At 54.4% G+C, this 20,980-nt stretch overlaps 1 protein-coding gene across 1 annotated transcript in view; it reads left to right on the forward strand.

The window, feature by feature from the left end:
• Window positions 1–331: 331 nt before the first annotated feature.
• LOC104383682 (rho GTPase-activating protein 39-like) overlaps window positions 332–20,980 on the forward strand; it is a 32,657-nt gene continuing 12,008 nt past the window's right edge. Inside the window, 6 exon segments of the mRNA XM_086623124.1 lie at window positions 332–360; window positions 3,360–3,720; window positions 3,722–3,759; window positions 13,520–14,828; window positions 18,710–19,256; window positions 20,590–20,679. Coding sequence (XP_086479250.1) covers window positions 332–360; window positions 3,360–3,720; window positions 3,722–3,759; window positions 13,520–14,828; window positions 18,710–19,256; window positions 20,590–20,679 — 2,374 coding nt within the window.

Here is a 20,980-nt window from a genome sequence, read left to right on the forward strand (position 1 = left end):
TTGTTCCTATGGTTGGACATTGCAACTGCATGGAAATAGTTGGACTGGCTCAGTGATTACCGTGGCTCGAGGTGGGATAGGGCGCTGGCACAACTGCTCATGTTGCACCTGAAGTCAAATAGGGGAACTGATGTAGTTCTGACCGAAAAATACCAAACAGCAAACCAGATGTTTTCTGGACACAGGGTTTTCCAATTGAGATCTGCTCACAGGCGTGCTCTTGGCAGTGCCCTGCCCTGCTCTGGCAATGGTGAGAGCCCAGCAGGAATCAGTGCCATGGGGAAAGGCATTGTGCTCTGTGCCCACAAGCTGCTTGTTGGACTGAGTGAGAATGGCCATGGTGGTGATAGCCTGGGCCAGGTGAGCTGATCTGGCTGAAAACTCTACAACTACCTAAAAGGAGGTTGTAGCGAGGTGGGTGTTGGTCTCTTTTCCCAAGTAACAAGCAATAGGATGAGAGGAAACAGCCTCAAGTTGCACCAGGGGAGGTTTAGATTGGGTATTGGAAAAAATTTCTTCACGAAAGGGTTGTCAGGCATTGGAACAGGCCGCCCAGGGAAGTGTTTGGGTCTCCATCCCTGGAGGTATTTGAAAGTGGTGTAGATGTGGTCCTCAGGAACATGGTGTAATGGTGGACTTGGCAGTGCTAGGTTAACGGTTGGACTTGATCTTAAAGGTCTTTTCCAACCTAAATGATTCTATGATTCTATGGAGATGGACCTATGCCACAAAAAAATGTGGCTGTCACCCCGATCAGCTTCCTCAGGAAGCCTGTCTGTGGCAGCCTGAACATCAGCGCTGCAGGAGGCTGCGTGGAGGTCAGCAGTGCGTGGTAGATGTCATGGTGGGGAGAACTGCACCTTTTCAGAGCCAGTTCAGGTTTATCTTGGTTTGAACTGACATTGTACCTGTCAATTTTGCATCCTCAAAGGGTCAGGGAGCAGCCTGCTTTTTGGGGGTGCCCGCTGGCCTGCTCACACTGAATACACCTGCGCTTTTCCTAGCGGGGAGGTGTGACATACGATTAAACCCCCTCCCAGATTTGCCCGGTGGGAGAGGACACAGTGAGCTTCCCAGCAAGCTGGGGCAGAGCTGAGGGCTGCGCTGCCCTGCCAGCACACACCTCCTCTGCCACGACTGTGCCAGCACAGCCGAGCACCGGGAGCCCAGGCTGACGTTTCGGACACTGCGGTGCTGCCGCCATCAACCCAGACCCCTCCGAGGAACCGCGGGCTGGCAGTGGAGGACGTGCGAGAGGGATGCAGCAGGATCTCCCTTCTGCTGCTCCTCCAGGCATGGCTCCTGCTGCTGTGCCCTTGCTGGGGAGCAGCCGGAGGTGGTGGTGGGGCCAGCCCCCAAGGCACTGGGCAGGAGTGGGCTTCAAGAGTGGCCCTGGATCCGTCCTCTTCATACGGCTTTTATGACAAAAATAACAAAAATAACTTGGGTTAAATAAGGTGTTGTGGTTTAGGCCACTCCGCTCCGGCAACTAAACGCTACACAGTCGCTCACTCCCCCACCCCCAGGGATGAGGGAGAGAATCAAAGAAGAAAAAGAAAAGAGACCCGTGGGTTGAGATAAATTGAACAATTTACTAATACCGCTACCAATATATATATGTACGGATATGTGCAAGGATAAACATATGCAAACGAGATACGGCAATCCCGGATGAACGGGAGGCCCCGAGACAGAGAGCAAGAGAGAGGGAAAACACCCCGAGAGTCCGAAAGTGAGAGTCCCGGAAGGGCAAAAGCCCTTCTGTCCGGCTGCCCCTCACTTTTATACTGGGCATGACGCTGCATGGTATGGAATACTAATTGGCCACTTTGGCCTCAATCTTAAGTCCAAGTACAAATCATAAGGAGAGTCGTGGACCCCTTGTCCCAACTGTGCTCCCCCCTTTTCCTGTTGTGCTCCTGCACACTGGCAAGAACACGGCAGCTGAAAAGTCCTTGAGACCTCAGTGCCAACCACAAACACCAGCTTGCTATCAGCATTCTTCTCAGAGCGAGCCTCTGAGTAAAACCAAAACACGGAGCTCTTCTAGCTGCTAAAAAGAAGAGCTGACTCTGTCCCAGCTAAAACCAGGACATAGGGCCTTTGTCCTGCATCCTCTACTGCCACAGGGCGGAGGAGGAGGGTGGAGGGCCAGGACTGGGGGGCGGGGGGCGAGAAGGAGCCGGGGGCACGTGTACAGTTTCTCTGTGTGTTCAGCTACCCACTCGAGCGCGCTGCCAGGGGCAGCATCGCTTTAGAGGCAGCGTCTCTCCCACGCAGAAGGAGACCTTGCTGGGGTTTGCGCTGCCTTCTGCTTACCTGGGCCAGCCCAAATGGTTTTGGCTAAAGCATCATGGAGGCATTGGCTTTGCTGAGCTCCTGTGCTCTCACCTGGACCAGCTTTTTGGGGTAGGTGGGTCAGTGTTAAAAGCTGCTGTGCCACACGTGAGGACTGCACTGCCCAACACCTCTGTTGCCACAGAACCATTGCACTGATCCACCTGAAAACCAGCCCAACAGCACTGCCTGCATCGCGCTCTTGCTGAGCCCTAGGCTCAGCCAGCGTGGGTGCTGGTGAGGGACCCTGGGGCTGGAGGGGCTCCTCTGGGCAGCAGAGGGGTTACGGATCCGCAGCAGGCTGTGCATGTCCCTTGGGTCACCTTACACCCAAAGGGCTACTGAGGGCTTTGTCCCACCAGCCAAGGGACGAAGGGAAGGGCTTGTGATGGAGATGGTCTCATCCAGCAGTCACTCCCCGCATTTATCTTTTGGGCAAGCAAGTGTGGGCTTTGAGCAGGGACCAGGTGACCCAGAGGTCCCCTGCAGCCCCCCAGCTTGTGAGCCCTGTGAGCAGGCACTCACGTGGGCGGGCTGCCCATGTTGTCGGGAGTCAGGGGTTTGGTCTGTTGAGGTGGCCTTAACGACAGGGTGCAGCTCCCAAAAGGAGCAGATCCTGCTTTGTGGATCCTCCCAGCTCTCGCAAGCGAGTTCCCCACGCACCTTGCCAGGCGCTGGCACTCCTGCAACTGCCCCAGCCCTGGCTGTGAGTTACCAGAGCACCAGCAGACCATGCTTGCCTGCCTCATGCCGCTTGTCCCGGGCTGGTGGGTGACATGAGCTGATGGCTGGGCTGGGCTGTGGGAGTGACCTCTCCTTCCCTGTGCCAAGGAGCTGCCTGTTTGGCTCAACCCCATCCCAAAACCTTCCCCTTGTTTTTCCCTGAGCTCCTTAGATTGCTGAACAGCCCCCAGCAATGCCTTGATCTGCAGCACAGCTGCCTGGCTCAGAGGCAGCAGCTCTGCAGGACTCGCAGACAACCCGTTTGCCTCCGGACTAACGCTGCTCTTGTGTCCCTGCAGCTCGGACTGGGTGGAGATCATCGAGCCCCGCTCCCAGGAGCGGATGTACGTTAACCTGACCACTGGCGAGTGCGGCTGGGAGCCCCCTCCCAACCTGAAGGTACGCCAGTCAGACCAGAAGCAGTGGTGGGAGCTCTTCGACGAGAACAACAACCGCTTCTACTACTACAATGCCATCACGCAGCAGACGGTGTGGCACCGGCCCCAGGGCTGCGACATTGTGCCCTTGGCACAGCTCCAGGCCATGAAACGCAGCTCCCAGCCCGACTGCCGGGTGCGACAGCACCGGGGCAGCACCGGCAGCGACGGCAGAAGCACCCCCATCCAAATGGCCCTGCTGCAGGAGATGGAGAAGGGCAAGGGGGGACTGCGCCGCAGAGAAGAGGAAGGACCCCGGCAGGTAGGGAGAGCTTTAATCTTCTCTGTTTATATCTAATAGGTGGCATCAGTTGCCGGGCAGGCACTGGTTGCCTGGCAAATGGGCCAGCAAGCCATGCTGCCCCGAGAAGGTGTAGTGGTGGGGCAGAGTGCTGCCAGGCCAGTGATCACTGCCGTACGCCCTCTGCTTTCCGGGCTACGGCTGCCCGCTCGCACCCCTGCCGTGCTGCTTGAACGCTCCTAGTCTGGGCCAGGCCTTGTTTGCGTGAGGCCGTGAAACACACGTTGAAGATAGGTCAGTGCTCCAGAGCCCCTCGTGCTAAACAGAAGAAGAGGGGCAGGAGTGTCAGGCAGTGATGAGAGCCGTCGGGCGCTCGTGGTGGGGTTTGCTGGGATGGCTGAGCTGCTGTGCAGGGTTTAGGGTGCTGCAGGGTGCCGTGAGCCCGGCTGCTCTGGCTCATTCCCTCCCCACTCACTCCGCTGCTCGCGTGCGCGTGCAGCTTTGGTGGGGACGGGAGGTGGGGCTGCAGGGACAGAGCTCCTGGGCACAGTTATTTGCTCACATCAAGTGTAAAGTGAAAGAACAATAACGGGATATGCCGTTTTGTTTGGCTGAGAGATTTTCTTACACTCAAACCAGTCTGACAACAATTGAGAGGGGGATATATGTTTGTATTGAAACTTCGCCAGCTTCAGCTGCACAAAAGCATCCCCTCCCCAGTCTGCAGGGGATGGTCCCTCCGCCTGGGGCACTGCCTGAGGCTGCCCAGCCTCCCTCCTGCCCTGTCTGGGTATTATCCTGCTCCCGAGAATGCGATACCCACAGCCCGGAGGCCGTGCAGTGAGCAGAGTTGAGCCACACTGAGAAGTGACTCACGCCGGGGCTAGAGCAGAGCTCGGTGAGCCTGGCACTCCTGCCATCCTTGCCAGCACTCCTTGTCTCCACCTCTGGACAATGCAGTGAGCCAGGCTTCAACAGCTGGGTTTGTGGATTGAGGTTGCCTCTGTGTGTGCCTGGTGCTGGCGAGAAGAGAAGAAAAAAGCCAAGAAGATGAAAACCATGTAGGATGGTGATTTTGGAAAATATATGCTCTAGAGTGCTGTAAACTGAGGTTTATCGCATGTCTCCTGCCCCCAGTGAGATGCTCCTGCATTTACTTCAGATCTGTGTCACACTGGTGATGCACAGAAAGAGACTGGAGTTTTACTGGTGCCTGTGATGCTTCCAGTGCCTCCTGCCCCATGAGAATCCCCTCTGAGCTCCAGATCCATCCAGAAGATGATCCCTGCCTTGCCAGGAGAGACCCGAACAGTAAGAAATGCCTTAAGCTGAACCCCAGTTTCCTCCATTTTCCCCAGTGACCACAGGTGAGCCACAGGCATGTGGGATTTGTCATGAGCCAACTGGCTTCCCCTCCTCGTCCTTCTGCAGCCCAGTGGTCTGGGGCAGCTGGGACTGGCACCAACAAACTACATGTTTCCAGAGGAGCGAGTTTTAGAGCCTTGCATAGGGCATAACATATCCTGAGCTCCACGGGATCCAAAATCTTTCTGACTCAGGCTCTCCGGACGGGAACAGCCGTGCCTCGAGGGATAAGCGCTGCCAGCTCTAACCCGTCCCTTAGCTCCTGACCCTCTCGGCAGGGAGGACCCCCATGGACCCTCGTACAGAAGGAAGAGGAGCGATGCGATACGGGCAGGGGTTTGCTTTACCATTCCTTGCCAGCCAGGCTGGTGCCAGGCAGCATCTCGGGTGTCACTGCCGGTTCTGCTGCAAGGAAGGGGAGTGGGAAGGGGTCTTCCCTCACTCCATCCCAAGCCCCAGTTTTTGCAGCACTTTGAGCCTGCAACAAACTCTGTTAAAGAGCAAGTGCTTGGAAAAGGTGTGAGTGGCAGCTCGCTTGGGAGCTACAGATCCTCACACCGGTAAGCCAACAGCATTTGTCTGTGGAAGCTGCTTGGAAGATGGAGGCTGAGCACTGTTTCCTTGCATGTCCATCATGTGTCGTCACTGCTCTTTGTGAGCAGGGATTGCGTGTCTGGTTACGGCGTGGAGAACGAGTTCCCTACCTGAGTCTGCCACATGAGGAGAGATTTCTTGCCTTTTGCCAGCTCAGAAAACGAGGAGCAAAGAGCTGAGCCCTAAGCACATGTTCCCAGGTGGGATCTAATGGCCTTGCTGGGATGTTTCCCATAACATTCTTCTGCAGAAGCTGGCTGCCTGTGGCTTGGACGGGTGTACACTTTGCTGGATCAAAAACTGGCTGGACAGCTGGGCCCAGAGAGTGGTGGTGAACGGAGTTAAATCCAGCTGGTGGCCAGTCACCAGTGGTGTTCCACAGGGCTCAGTGTTGGGGCCTGTTCTCTTTAACGTCTTTATCAATGATCTGGATGAGGGGATCGAGTGCACCCTCAGCAAGTTTGCAGATGACACTAAATTGGGAGGTAGTGTTGATCTGCCTGAGGGTCGGGAGGCTCTACAGAGGGACCTGGACAGACTGGAATGATGGGCCGAGGCCAACTGCGTGAAATTCAACAAGACCAAGTGCCGGGTCCTGCACTTGGGCCACAACAACCCCAACAACCCCCTGCAGCGTTCCAGGCCTGGGGAAGTGTGGCTGGAAAGCTGCACGGCAGAGAAGGACCTGGGGGTGCTGGTCGACAGCTGATTGAACATGAGCCAGCAGTGTGCCCAAGCAGCCAAGAAAGCCAACGGAATCCTGGCATGGATCAGAAAGAGTGTGGCCAGCAGGAGGAGGGAAGTGATTGTCCCCGTATACTCAGCACTGGTGAGGCCACACCTTGAGTACTGGGTCCAGTTTTTGGCCCCTCACTTCAAGAAGGATGTTGAGGTGCTGGAGCAGGTTCAGAGAAGGGCAACAAAACTAGTGAAGGGTTTAGAGAACTTGTCCTACGGGGAGCGGCTGAGGGAGCTGGGACTGGTCAGTCTGGAGAAGAGGAGGCTCAGGGGGGACAACTCGCTCTCTACAATTACCGGAAAGGAAGTTGTAGGGAGATGGGGGTCGGTCTCTTCTCCCACGTTATGAGTGACAGGATGAGAGGGAACGGCCTCAAGTTACGCCAGGGGAAATTTAGGTCAGATATCAGGAAAAAATTCTTTACAGAGAGGGTTGTGAAGTATTGGAACAGGCTGCCCAGGGAGGTGGTGGAGTCGCCATCCCTGGAGGTGTTTAAAAACCATGTGGATTTGGTGTTGAGCAACACGGTTTAGGGACCCTGACAGTGCAGGGTGGATGGTTGGACTTGATGATCTTGAAGGTCTCTTCCAACCAGACGATTCTATGATTCTATGATGTCTGGTCTAGCAACAGCAGAAACACACCAAGCTTGTCAGCTCTGTTCTCTGCGTTGTTCTCCAAAGACAAGTGTAAGTGTGTCCTGTTCCTTCCCTCGGCAGGGATACAGACAGCTGTATAAACAGAGGGCGAATACGCTGAATGCTGCTGGTGGCACTTGACATCTTCAGAGGTACCTGTGCCTCAGATGGTTTTGCTTTTGTCTCTAATGGCAGCACAAAAGATTTGTTTTTCTTCCCTTCATGTTTGTCATCCCATGATGGATGGAGAGACAAGAAGAGACCAGCGTGGTCCCCAAGAGGGGCCTCCTGCAAGCACATGCCACAGAGAGCTGGGGGAAGGGATTTTGTCCTTTTTTCAGTAATACTTTGTGGTTGAGGGTTTTTTTTCTTTTAGCAGACTGTTTTTTCCCACCCTTCCTCTCTTGTACCTTCTGTCAGCACTGCTAAACCTGCCGTGCCCACCACCATGGCTCAGTGCTGCCGAACCCTCTGCGTGCTGCTCTCAACAGCCTCAGCCGGAGCGGAAACGCTCCCCGGGCAGACGGGTGCTGCACCCCTGCTCCGTGCTGCCCCTTCCCTCTGCACGCCAATCCCACCCTCTCCCTCGCTGCCCCACTGCTCGCTGCTGCTCTTCCAGCTCTCTGAAGCACACAGGCTCGGTGCTGCCTTCTCTAGCCGCTGGCCCTGGGATTGACCCCCGCCCCGGGAAATGTCAGCTGATGGGAGGATGGTGCTGCAATCCCTGGAGTCTCCTGGAGAAGCTCTTCTGCCCGTGCACGTGCTCTTGCTCGAATGTCAGTTTTTGGCTATGCTTCCTGGGGCTGCCCAGCCCAGCACTGGCTCTGCTCCTCCCTTGCTGGGGCAAGGACGCACTTGGCCTTACAGCTCCAAACCCCTCCGCAGCGCTTAGGATCCTGCGGAGGAGGAAGGAAGATGGACCCTCTGCAGGGGAGGTGGGGGCCGAATGATCCTTTCACAAGATGGAAAGCTCTGCAAAGGATGGACGTGTTCTCTTGGGGACTGTGAGACCAGCCTGGGGCTGAAAGCAGCCAGTGGCATTTTGGAAGGATCTTGTGAGCCGCTGCAGCTGTGCTGGGGTTTGCCGGAGCTCCGTGGGCCTCCTGGGTGAGAAGGGGCTGGGCATGGAGGAGGGCCAAGGCCTAGAGAGGACAGTCTTGCTGTGTGCTGGTCTGCAGCATTCGGGCATGCCACCAGTCAGGGCCACGAGTGGGGAGTGGGCCCTGCTGTCCCCAGCCCCACTGTCTGTGCAGGCTGGCCCTCCTCCGCCTCTTCCCGTGGCTCTCCCAGGGTCAGGTACTTGTTTCAGAGTGGGGTTTCTGAGGTTCCCCTTGTGATAACAATGCATCTCAAAGTCCTCCAAGTAGAAATCCCCTGTCCCTAGGAACATCCCATCCCAGAATAAGTGAGCCGTGGGTCCCTTCTGCATCCTCCTTCCATCCCCTCCTCGCCCACCTTCCCCACAGCTCAGCATCGTGGGCTGAGAGGGAGAAGGGGCTTGGTCTCACCGTGCTGGGAAGGGGAGTTAGAGGGGATGTGTGGCGTGAAGCCTGTGAAGGTGGTTAGGAGGCTATCTCTGCCTTTTCCAAGTCTGGTTTGCCTCATCACGGGCTTACGTCTCTCGAGGCCCAGTGTAAGTAACGCTGGTGTTGATTTCTTTACACCTGGGCAAGAAACACCATCAGGATTCCCAGTGCAGGCTTGTTTCCTTCTTATGCCACTGCCTCGAGGCAGGGCGTGCAAACACAACCACTTTGCACGCGTCCTCAGAGTTCTCCTTGGGGCCATGCAGACCTGGGTTTGGGTGGGTTGCCTCTGCAGGGTCTCCGTCCCCGCCTCTGGTGTGGGCCCCGGCCGCAGCGGCGGCAGCGCTGCTGAAATGCTGACATCCCTGTGCGTTCACCTCTGTCAAAGCTCGGGGAGAACGACTGCTGGAAAGGGCAGGGCTGAGGTGAGGGGCCTTTTCTCCAGGCTTCTGGGAGGGAAGAGCAAACAATGGAGCTCCAGAGCCTGGGAAGAGCTGCCGGATATGCTGGGCCTGCTGGAGCTCGGTGCAGGCTGGGAAAGCCAGTGCTAGGTCGCAGTGTTTATATTGGAGCTGCTTGAAAGCATTCCTCGAAGGAAACGTCTCCAGGGACTCAGCAGCGTCTCTGCTGCTGGTGGCTGAAGAGCATGGCCGAGAGGCTGCACTGGGACGTTTCTCCACCACTGACTTTGCTTTCCGTCGGGGCTTTCACTGCTCAGAAGGCAAAGGCTGAACATTTTTCCATGCTGGGAAGTCAGGAAGTCCCCGTTCTCCTCTGCTTTGTCTTTTCAGCGGTGTGGGGATGGGGTTGAGGGAAGATATGGCCCCAAGAGGTGGTTCACAGCAGTGGAAATGGTCCTTTCAAAAAAGCCTTGTCTTCTCTGCGGTGGTGCCTCTTCCCTCTGGTGGCTGGGGAGGCTGGAGACAGCACGTTGTGGCTGAGATGAGACTGGCAGGTGAAGTGGGATATGGCACATATTTAGAGGTTTCACGTCTCCATCATGTTCACTTACAAACTTCCTGGTCAGGCTGGAGCTTGGCATCCTCTGCCCTCAGTGACACTGGAGTGGCACAGCTCCCCTGTCTCCTCCGTCCCTGTGAGATCCCCTCTGGATATCCCAACTGAGCTGTGCAAAGACACTACTGTGGCACGAGGAACATGCCCAAGTCCCACACCAGCCCTAAAAGCAAAGCTCCTGGGTGCAATACCCTCTCCTTGAAGGTGGAGTGCCCATGGGCACACAGCGGGCATTGGGGTGCCCCGGGGAGGTATCGATACCTGGTGGGTGCTGAGGAACCCCTGGCAAATGATTGGGTACCTGGACCAGTCCTCACATCCCGAATCGCAGCCAGGCGGAGTGGTGGCACGGTGGCCTCGCTTGTCTCCCGCCTCTGACTGCGCCGCTGCAGCCCGCCCTGCGAGGCCGCCCGGCGAGGCCGTCGTGCAGAAGGTCCCTGTGCCGTCATCCCCCGAGAGCTGCCCGAGCGCCGCTGGGCTCTGCTGGCTCCGGGGCTTTGCAGTAGTTGGTCTGAGACGGTCCGGGGTGGCCTGGGACCTTTTCTTCAGCCCTGTTGGGGCACAGACGGCAAGTGCCAAAAACCTGCTGCAGGGAGGCTTGCTGCTCCCGGCAGAACCCCTTGCCTCGCTGCCTTGCTGTGACTGTCTGTCTAACCTGTCCTGCTGTCCTGCCGGCTGGTCTCGGGGCATCTGCGGAGCAGGCGCAGGAAGAGCCCCGCACCAGCATGGAGCTCCTGCTGCTCCGCGCCGCGTCTCGCCTGCATGGCTGAGCCCGTGCCGAGGCCCCGCCTGTGCTCCTGGGCAGCGCTGAGGCATGGGATGCCATCCTCCCACCTGGGTGAAGTGACTCCGGGCAGCGAGGAGCCGTGGCGCTGTGGGCGAAGGAAGAACCTCGGGAGGTGGCCCGTGGGACGCAAGGTGCGGGGTTGTTTCCCAACCCTGGGGGGTGTCTCGAGTCGGGGGACACAACTGCTGCTCAGGGGCTGTGGGGCTGCAGCTCTTCTCCCCTGGGACCCAATGGCTGGATAGTGCTGGTCCAGGTGCAATGCTGCTCCGGCCGTAGTTCTGAGATAAAATCACTCCCATTGATCGCTCCTGGCCTGCCCACCGAGTCAGGAGCCCACGAGTGGCTTCATCCTGCTTGTCCTTGGCAGGGCTCTTCGCCAGCCTCGCCTCCCTGCCACGAAACAAGCTGCTGGTACAGCTAAGCAGAGGGGTGGGTGGAAGGGGGTCAGAAATGCTTGTTTGAAAACTTACCAAACGCTGCTGCTCTGGTTCTTCCTGTTAGTCCAGGAGCTCTTTGAGGAACAACTGTGTCTTGGGATCAAGGCTCGGCCGCTTGCAGGAGGGATGCACTGGTGCGAGGAGTGGTCCCTGCAGCCCCCAGGGAGGGGTGCCTGGTGGGTTGCAGGGCCATGTGTCCTTACAAATGCCACCTCCATCCTGCCGTTACCGCTGGCTGTTCCATGCCTGCGTCCTCGCTTGGCACTGCCGGCAGTCACCCCCTTGCTCCAGGCATCGTGCCACCAGGGAGAAGCAGGTAGAGGACAAGCTGCTGATGGCAAAACAGGAGTGGGAGAGCGGGGGCTGTGCTTGATGGCAGCTTGGGCAGGTGGAGGGAGGCCAATCCCAAATCCCGTAGTGTCTCCCAAGCAGCCGCTCTTGGGACAGGGCTCAGGTCAGTCCTGCGATGCCGTGAGCGGGAGGCGGTGGGGGGGGGACAGTCCTTCCTCATGGCGGTGGCATCTCCATCTTGAAGTAGTGTCAGGAGCTCCCTTAAAACAAACCCCTTTGTGCCATAGCGGGAGATGCTGGAAGAGGTCCCCAGAGCAAGGGGGACCCTGGGATGGGAAGCAGAGGACGGCAGGCCTCTCTCACACCCTCTCCGGTCACGCAGGCAGTTGTATGAGGCCGAGTCGTGTGTCTGTCCAGAAGAAGGAGCCCGGCCCTGCGAGGGCAGCGCTGCCGTACGGTGCGGCCGGAGGGTGGTGGGGACCTTTGGACCCTGGCTGGGAGCCAGCTGCTGCTCCCGCGGCCGGGCCACGCTGGCCTCACCCGCACTGCTTCCGGCACCACTGTGCCGAGGCGGGACTCACAGACGCGGTGCCGTTGGAGAGCAGGTTTTGCCAACAATATGTAAGCAGTGGATGGGTAATGGACACGTCACCCCCTTGGGACCGGAGTGATCGGGAATGGAGGTGGGATATTGGGTGTGGGGCGGGTTACCGGTGGGGAAGTGGGTGAAATAGGGCACCCACGCTGATGTACCACTGTAGATTCAGGTTGGATATTAGGAAAAAATTTTTTACCATGAGAGTTGTAGAACACTGGCACAGGTTGCCCAGAGAGGTGGTGGATGCTCCATCCCTGGAGACGTTCAAGGCCAGGTTGGACGAGGCCCTGAGCAACCTGATCTAGTTGGAGATATCCCTGTTCCTTGCAGGGGGGTTGGCTAGATGACCTTTGAAGGTCCCTTCCAGCCCTAGCCATTCTATGATTCTATGTGGGGCTGCTGTGGGGCAAATGTGCCCTGTCAGGGAGGGGTGTGGGGAGAGCAGAGTGTGCTGGGAGAGCCACTGGGGGAGGACGGGCAGAGCGCCCCCAGGGAAGCTGTCCCAAAGGGGGGGTCTGGGACCCGGCAGCTAAAAGGTCTCTGGAGAGCAGGAGCAGAGTGGAAGAGAGTTGGGATGTCTTGGATATCTTGGGGCTTGGCAGGGAAGGCCCAAGCAGGGGGTGGCATCACTGAGAGGCAGCTCGGTGGAGGTGGGTCTGTCCGCCAGCGCGGGGGCCGTGCGGGACAGGTCAGCCGTCTGGGGTGGGGCACAAGTGTTCCGGTTCAAATAGAGCAAAACAGCTGTGAAGGTGCTCTGGGAACATCTCCTGTCGCAGTGGGGCATGCGCAGTGTGCCCTCAGGTTGTACCCAGTGCCAGCTGGGAGCGGATACATGGAGAGAGGGCACAAAGTGGGGCCAGGTTCAAGGGGACCTTCCTAAGGACAGTGGTGCCTTTGAAGATGTGGAAGCTCATTCTGGTTTAAGAGCCTTTCCATTCCCTTTTCCTCAGAGCTTGCAAAGACAGACCAGCAGTAGCTGCATCCTGACAGCAGGTTGTTATTGCACTGCGGAATGCGCCTTTGGGCCTGGGATGTTGCAGTGGGCACGCTGGGTTGTGGTGGATCCTGAGTACCACCGCAGGTCAGAGGATGCTCCCTGCAGAGGAGCATTTCACAGCCATCAGAGCTGAGCAGAGCCAGTAGGTTTGGCCAAGAGAACCAGGTGTGAGGACATCTGGACCAGACTGGGAGGATGCTTTGCACAGAGGCTGGGTGGGTCGCGTGGGAGCGTATCACACATCCTGTGAGCCAAGGACGTACGCCCGTGTACACCTCCCATACACCTCATAGGTTTTTCTGCAAAATAAACATGTATTTGGAAACTTAGATCAGAAAAACAACATGGTGTGGAAGGACTGTCATCATAGTTTGACAATCTGAAGGCAAACACTTGGGATTATTTTCCAATGCACTGGTTGAGTGGTCCGGAATAGTTTACTGGTGTTCAGCTGGTTGTGCTGAGAGCCGTGCTGGCTAACGAGCCTTGGGAAGTGTAGGTTGTTTCCTATCTCAGTGCTGCTGATACCAGACAGGTTATAGGATGGTGAACTTGTTTCATCTCGTTCTGCTGTTCATGACTCAGAAATTTGTCACCTGTGTAACAACGATGTGTTTCTGTTTTGGGAAGGGGGATCTCCAGGAAAAAACAATGACAAGCTTATTGAGGAACTGGGTGGGGAATCTCAAGGCGCTTTGAGATTAACAATCAGGTATCTGGGTAGAAGTAGAGGATGCTTCAGTTAATGTAACTCTTAAATAATTCCCTGTATTTGTATCTTTCTTTCTTTAGGGAGACTCCAACCCACTGGCAGCCTCTGCCAGGCACAAAAGCAGCCATGTTGGTCAAAGTGAACAGTTTGAGGCAGGTACAGAGCTCTTCAAACAGTTCCCTTCAGTTCCAGAGTGCTCCAGAAGCCAACAGCCAAAAACCTCTTCCAAAACCAGCCATATATGCTCAGCCTCAATCCATGTCTCAGAGCCCTGGAGCCACAAAGCACACGCCTACAGGAGAAACAAAGCAGTCTATGCAGATTAAAAAGACGGAGAATGGTGGGTTTTGCCTAGTGCTGATGAATGGTCCAACTTCTCAAACACCTCCAAGGAGCCAGACAGGAACCCCCCAGCCTGCATCCCCCAAGTATGCCTCCCCTGCACCTATCTACGATGAGCCATCTTTAGAGTCTCCAATTTATGATGAACCACCCATAGATATGGACACTGAAAGCGTCAGTACAAGTGGGATGTCTCCACCAAGGTCGCCAAGCAATAGCTTAAAAAAGCATCTGCAACCAACCAAATTATTGCAGCATCCGGGTATGCAACAGCAGCAAGCTGCAAAGAAGCACGGAAGAAATCCTTCTTCCACCGAGTACAGCCCGGCTGGCAGAGAATATATAAAACACATGGTCAATGTTGACCAGTTTTCCAAATTCCCCCACTCTGCTGCTGCAACAGCTGATGCCTCTACAAAGCTGCCGGGTCAGCTTACTTCAAAGGACAGCTTCAAGCAATCTTGGAAGATCTTGGAAGCCAATGTCCTCAAGAACATGGAAGCCCACCACAGTCGGCAGAACAGCCTGCAAACTCAAGAGTACCCAACTGGTATAAGCCATCAGGATTCTGGTTATTCGACAGGCCCTTCTCCAAGCCTGAGAAAAAGGAAAGGAAGGAGACAAGGGACAGGTCAAGGAAGACCTGGCTCTGTGGGCAGCAGCAGCGAGCTCACAGCTTTGAATGATAAGCTGATCGCTGAGATGCGAGCTGTGGTGGGCCGGTCAGCGGCTTGCAGGGGAAGCAAAGCCAGCCTCGATGCTGAAAGTCTGGAGGGTGGCATCCTGGCAGAGAGCAGCAAAGTCAGGTTTCAGTCTGACCACTTGAAAAAATGCATCAGCCGGAGCTCAAGGGACGACGTCTCGGCTAGTAGTAGGTCTCTGTATAGACAAGGCCTGGAGAGCAGGGGCAGCTTTCCTAACGATGTGGCTGCTCCACAGGACATGATGAGGCAGAAGAGGACTTTTGAGAAAATAGATTCTTTAGAAAAGAATGTGACCAGCCAGACAAGTTTGGCTTCATCAGATGCTACACGCCACTCCTCCCAGGTACGTCCCCATCTGCACCGGGTTAAATCCAGCCTTTGCTGGGCTGTCATGGCACAGCGCCTGGTCTGCTCCTGGGTGGGTTTAGAGGACGTGCTGTAGGCAGAACATGTCTGTGCCTGCAGAACAACAAACAGGTCACAAAGCTTCACAGCTTTGCAGGTGGGGACCCCATTTCAGGCCAGTGGCAGGAGAGGAGGAGCAGTTGCGGAGGGACTGGTGTCCAGCAAACCCTCAGCACTGCAGGTAGCTCTGCTGTGGGATTTGGGTAAATCCACTGCCTGATCGTTTTACTGGCACTCGTGTCTTCTTTGGTAGCCCTTGCCTTCACGTGTCCTTTCTGCGCTGGGATGGCCAGAATTGGTGGGTTACAGGACACAGGCATGATGGTTACAGGGCACTGCATGGCCACATGGCAGTGTTTTCTCTTTTTTTTCCTTTCTTCTTTTTCTAGTAGTTCCTCATATGCTGTTCTCCCTTCTGATTGTTCCTGAGCCTTGAATGGAATTGTTCAGAAAACCGGTGACAGTGACTGTAGCATCTTGTCGTTGGAAACAGCTGGTTTAAAGCCTGTTAGCGTGCCTGCACAACTGGAGCAGTTTTTCTCTGTAACACAGAGCTTCTGCAGAGTTCAGTTTGCCATGTTTTCTCCTACTTGGATTTGAAGGAACCTCCTGCTTGGGTTTTAGTTCAGATTTAGGTTCTGTATAGGTAATTTTATATCCCTTTTTCTCTATGCTCACTCTTCCAATTATTTCACTCCTACTGAAGAGCCTGAGTCTCTGCATCTCTTCTGCCAGGCACAGCTGGTAACAGTTCTCCAGCATGAAAAGTGACTATTTATTTTAACCCTTTGTTCTGTCTTTTCTCCTGTTTACTAGACCATGACCTTTCATGAAGAAACTTGGCAAAGCTCCTTGACCATTTCAGATTGCTCCAGTAGACCTGTGAGCTGCAACTTTTCTCTAAAAGCCAGGCTGACACCTCCCAGCCGTATCAGATTCATGCGTTATTGTAATTTCCGATCGACAGTGCCTTGCTTTCACCTGAAACCCTTTTTAAAACTGATGTCATGTTCCCACGTTTTCCATTTTTCAGGCACAGGGCCAGTTTGAGTTTACATGACTCGTATGTTACAGTTAATAGTTCAGCAATTTCATTTCACAGCCTCTTTAGGCTTGTTGGAAGACCTGGTCTTCAGGATGTGCTGCACCTCATTGCATTGAGGGGGAGAGCTGAGACTTGATATCTTGATTACGCACAAGAGATGGTGGGTTGGGATAGGCTGTGAATAGCCTTGAAAGTGAAGAAAAATAATTCATGTGCAGTAGGATAGAGAAGGAGAATACAGTGGAAGATGTAATGAGATGGATGTTGTGGTAAAGGCAACGAGTCGCTAAATAAATACTCTGTTTACAGAAATTCTCTGAGATGTAGGAGTCCAAGTAAGAAGGAGAGGAGGTCACAGAGAATATGGCAGCAAAATCGCTGCCTTGCCTGAAAATAGCAGTATATGGCTTGAGTCACCAGCAATGTCCCGTGCTGGGCCTACGTGATGGAGAGCAGAGTCGGGAGACGAGGAAATTCATTATCCAAGTAGGGTGGGCGGAAGTTCTAGGACTGGCTGAGCAGAGGTGGATGTGTGCTGTCAGCACAAAGATAATAGCTGGGTAGTTGTGTGAACGAGATTTGAGAGATAAACTCTAGAGAGAGATGAGGAGAGAACCGAGAGCCTGTTGAACCTCTAGAGAGTATGAGGAGGTGGATCCTCAGAAGTAACACGCTGAAGGAGCAATTAAGGTGGTAGGAGGAAAACCAGCCCCGGGCATGGAAGGTGGATTGAAGGAGACCGAGGATGGAGATGGCAGAGAAGAACTGCGGGCAGGGATTCTTAGGCAGCGTGTTGAGTGAATTCAGAGAGGGTGAGGAGATGGAGGAGTAACTCAAGGGATAAAAAAAAAAACAAAGTAGAAAAGCAGGAGAAATGACTGTGCCCCAGGCTGGCAGTAAGAGGTGGAGTGTGGTGTGTGCAGATCCCGTCATACACATGTAGGTACATGTTTGGTGTAAGGTAGGGAAGGGTTGGACTGCACAAGCCTCTGTCGTGAGTTCACCAGTTCCTCCTTACTAGAAGAAGACACTGACTTGCTCTGAACACTCACGACGTGTTTTGGGGCTGACTGCAGGCCAGGACCAGAGCAGAGTATGGCATGCAAGCTAAAGGTGCTCTGCAAAGAAGGAAAACACATGGTTTATTTCACTTTTTCCACTGCAAAACCAAAAGTTTCAGGATTTCTGTTTCTGTGTCTCCCTTTAAAACCCAAAAACCTCCAGATTATGTTGTTTGGCTTTTTCCTACTTGCCGGAGATCTCCTTGGAGAACGCAGAGCGAAGTGTGGGCTGTTTAGCTCTTAGTTGCTATGTGTGGGAATTTCAAGTCTAACAAAAAAGTCTGTTTCCTAAAACAACTTGTTGGGTGTTTGAGTTCAATATGTGTCCCAGGCTGTCGCTTCCATCCAAACCAGACAGTTCTGGATGGGCATAATAAGTGCCTTATTCTCACAAGTAGTTATTACACATCATTTTCTTGGGATCAGTACTACCAGGGCTCTAATTATGGAGTTACCCATAGTGATCGCTGGGGAAGAAGGATGGACAAGGGCTCCATGTAAAAACTGCACACAGAGTCTTGGGAGGAAGGAAGGTCTTTGCTGCTTATCTCTGTGAACTTGTGATCAGCGGACTTGTCCTGGAGCAGAGGAGTTTGATCACTGCGGACTGCGGGTGGGGAGCAGCTGTCGCTGGTTCTCTGAGAACAAAAACCAACCTAGTACTTGTGAACAATTCTGATGTAATTTAGGGAAGGTTATGCCTGTCTTGGATAGGAAAACATGGTAGGGAGCCCATCATGGAGATGTCCCCAAATCCAGCGCAGCGGTATTGGCAGAAGCTCTGGGTCTGCAGCCACAGCCTGTATGTTCACTGCTGACGCTGAGGACCAGGGCCTGTTTGACAGGAGTCATGGTGGGGAATGGCAGAGCCAGCTCCGGTGGTGGTGGGAGTTGGCTGACGCAGCTATCCAGTCTCCTTCACTTCACCAACTCAAACGCCATTTATCCTGCCTGGGTGAGCGCCCTGCCATCGAAACAGCTGTGCCCGTCCTCCGCCGTGGCTCTCTTAGATTCTCCTCTCCTCGTTTGCGTGTCTGGCCAATATTTCCGTTAGGAAGGTCATGGTGGAATTGAGACACGTGTTTGAATGCCTCAATGCAGAGACTGTCCAGGCATAGGCTGCTCAAAGCTCAGCAGCTCCTGATGGTCGCTAGCCATGTTGATTTGGTTTTGTCTTTTTCTTTTTTTTTTTTTTTTTTTGCTAGAACTTGGAAAAATAGTAAATGCAGGAACCAGCTGTGGGACCACAGGGGCCAGAAAGGGTAAAGTTGAGAAGGAAACAGTGCTAACAGTGCGGTGGCTGTCTAGTCTGTGCCACCTCCTGTTCCCCACCCACCTCCTGGGCTCCTGTGGCTCCATAGGAACTGAGAGGTGAAGAGTGGGGAGAAACTTGTCTCCTTGGTGTGTGCTTGGTGGCACAGAGCTGTGCTGTTGCTGTGAGAGTCAGCCCAGCTCCTGCTTGTGCTGTCCCCCAGAGCTCTGGGACGACTTGGACAATCAGCCCTGTTACTCCATGTCCCAACACTGCCCTTGGGGACAGCATCAGTGTGTGGCTGTTGCAGAACTACAGATATCAGCCACTGATTCTGCACAAAATGGTGTTTTGTACAGATTCATCACTTCACAGTTGCTTCATGACTCGCTGTTGATGATTTTCCTAACAGGGCGAGGAGTCGTCTAGGCTGCTTTTAACATGTCTGTTCTCCATTGCAGCCTGGGACAATAGAGTTGGACCCCAAGCAGGAGAGCAGTGGCCAGCCTGCCAGCTGTGTGGGATACCACTTCCCTTACAATACCCTACGGAAGCCCATCTCTCAGAGCAGCATGGCAGACTGGGCTTCCAAAAACCTGAACATGCACACGCAGGGCATCTTCCGCCGAAGGATCTCCATCTCCAACATGCTGTCCTGGAATGGCGGCTCCATCAAAAAACCCATGCTCATCACTAGCAACCGTGCCATCAAAAAAGAGGCATGCGAGATGTTCAAACTGGTGCAGAGCTACATGGGAGATCGTCAGACTCGCATGGACCGGAATCACGTGGCGTTGGTCACGGTCACCAAGTGCTGGAGCATGCAAGGTTTACGGGATGAGCTCTACATACAGCTGATCCGGCAGACAACAGATAATATGTGCTACCGAAGTCTGGCATGGGGCTGGGAACTGATGGCCATCAGCCTGGCCTTTTTCTCCCCATCACCCAAATTTCAGTCTTACCTGGAAGGTTACATTTATCGCCACCTTGACAGTGATGAAAACAGTAAGTGCCTCATGCACGCCCACCTGTCCCCAGCAGTGTTCTGGTGGCTTGTGCCACTTATTCAGGACTGTCTGTTTTTAAAGAAAAACAGGTAGTCACCAGCCAGTGCTGTCAGGGAGAGCACCATGTCTGGGCGAGTCTATCCTTCCTTGGTGGGATGAAGCTGCCACCAGCTCATCTCCCTGCGATTCTTACTTGTGCCTGGCAAAGAATTGCCACCCCTACGCTGTGCTTATCTCTCCGACCAGCGTGGCGAGATCAGCACTGAAAAGACCTGATTTAGACCCATCAAGGGCAGAGTTTCTTTGGGTTCTCTGAAGACACGATTTACTTGGAAGTTCCTTAAAGCAGGCAAAAGAAAGATGTTAATACAGAATTTTTTAAGGGAGCCATTGCAAACACGACAAACAGGTCTTAGCTTGGCAAATAGTCGAGGATCCTGGAGGATGTTGGCTTTTGTGGTGAATCAATGCGATTTATATGTCTTCCAGAAGCCCTGGGGACCAGCCCAGCATATATTCAGTTATTACCCCAATTTTAAATTGCTACAGGATCTGGGGGGGGTGGGGTGGGGAGGGGAAACCACCTACAAAGCAAAACAACAAGTGGCAGCCTGGAAAGCCGATTTGTCACTATTCCAGTGGTGCTCGCTGTGTTTTGTCCAGTCTCAGGCAAGAAACCAGAGCAGCTATTTCTGCCTGGGGCTTCAAACATAGGTTAAAGCCCCCCCAGATCTCCAGGGCAGGTGCAGAAGTTCTGCCCCAGCACGCATGTCTGTGCCCCTGCCATTGAGTGCGGTGGTGGAGGTGGGTCCTGGGGGCAGCACTGTTGCAATGCTAACCTTCACCTTCTGGTTTCGTGCTTGTAGCCTTAACGTGGGTTCCTTCACTGAACTGCTGCATGTGCAGCGTTGGTTTGGGTTTTCATGGGGACCCCAGACCCTTGTCACTTCTCCCCAAAACCATTCCTTCCAGCTATGCTTGGCCCACGAGTGAAAAATCACCCTGCCAGCACCAGGGTCCAGGCAGCAAGGAGGAGTAAACTGAACCATTTGAGTGGGTTGTTCCTTCTGCTGGTATTCAGGCAGTAAGTTTATTTCAGTATAAGCTTGCTGCCCGGAGCCCCTTCTCAACTATTTGGCCACTCAGAGAAGTTGAGTGATGTTCTGGGCCCCTCACTCAGGTCCGTTTGGAGCTGGCTGGGGTAGAGGACCTTTCCCCAAGCAGACCTCCTCATGCTGGAGTTCGGCTGGCTGCCATGTGTAAGGGCAGTTCTGGGCTTTGGTGTTTTATCATTCCACGTTATTAATCCAGAACCTCTTTCAAATTTTCAGTTGCCCAGCGCATCAAGGAGCTTGTGGATCTGAAAAATAAGAAGAACTCAAAATCCAGGAAAAAGAGGAAACAAAACACTGAGGATGAAGGTAAGGGGGGGCACAGCACACAGGGAGCTGAGAGGGAGGACTGCGCTGAACTCAGGCTGTGCTGAAAATCAGACCATTTCTTGAAGTGCATAGACAGAGATTTGGGAAACTTCAGTGCAGGTGGCCAGTGTGGGAGGTTTGACCAGAGCATGCATCAGCAGTGCGGGTGGCAGCTGGGCAGCACACGGGACGGGCAGCAGTGTGGTGGCAGGGGGAGGACCCCTTTCACTCACAGTGCGTGAGAAAAGGGATTTTAATTTGCATGTAGACCTGGGGCTGTGAGTCAGCTGGTCTGTATGTG

This window comes from Tauraco erythrolophus, chromosome 18 (genome assembly GCF_009769465.1).
Source record: "Tauraco erythrolophus isolate bTauEry1 chromosome 18, bTauEry1.pri, whole genome shotgun sequence".
In the NCBI taxonomy this organism is placed as follows: domain Eukaryota; kingdom Metazoa; phylum Chordata; class Aves; order Musophagiformes; family Musophagidae; genus Tauraco; species Tauraco erythrolophus.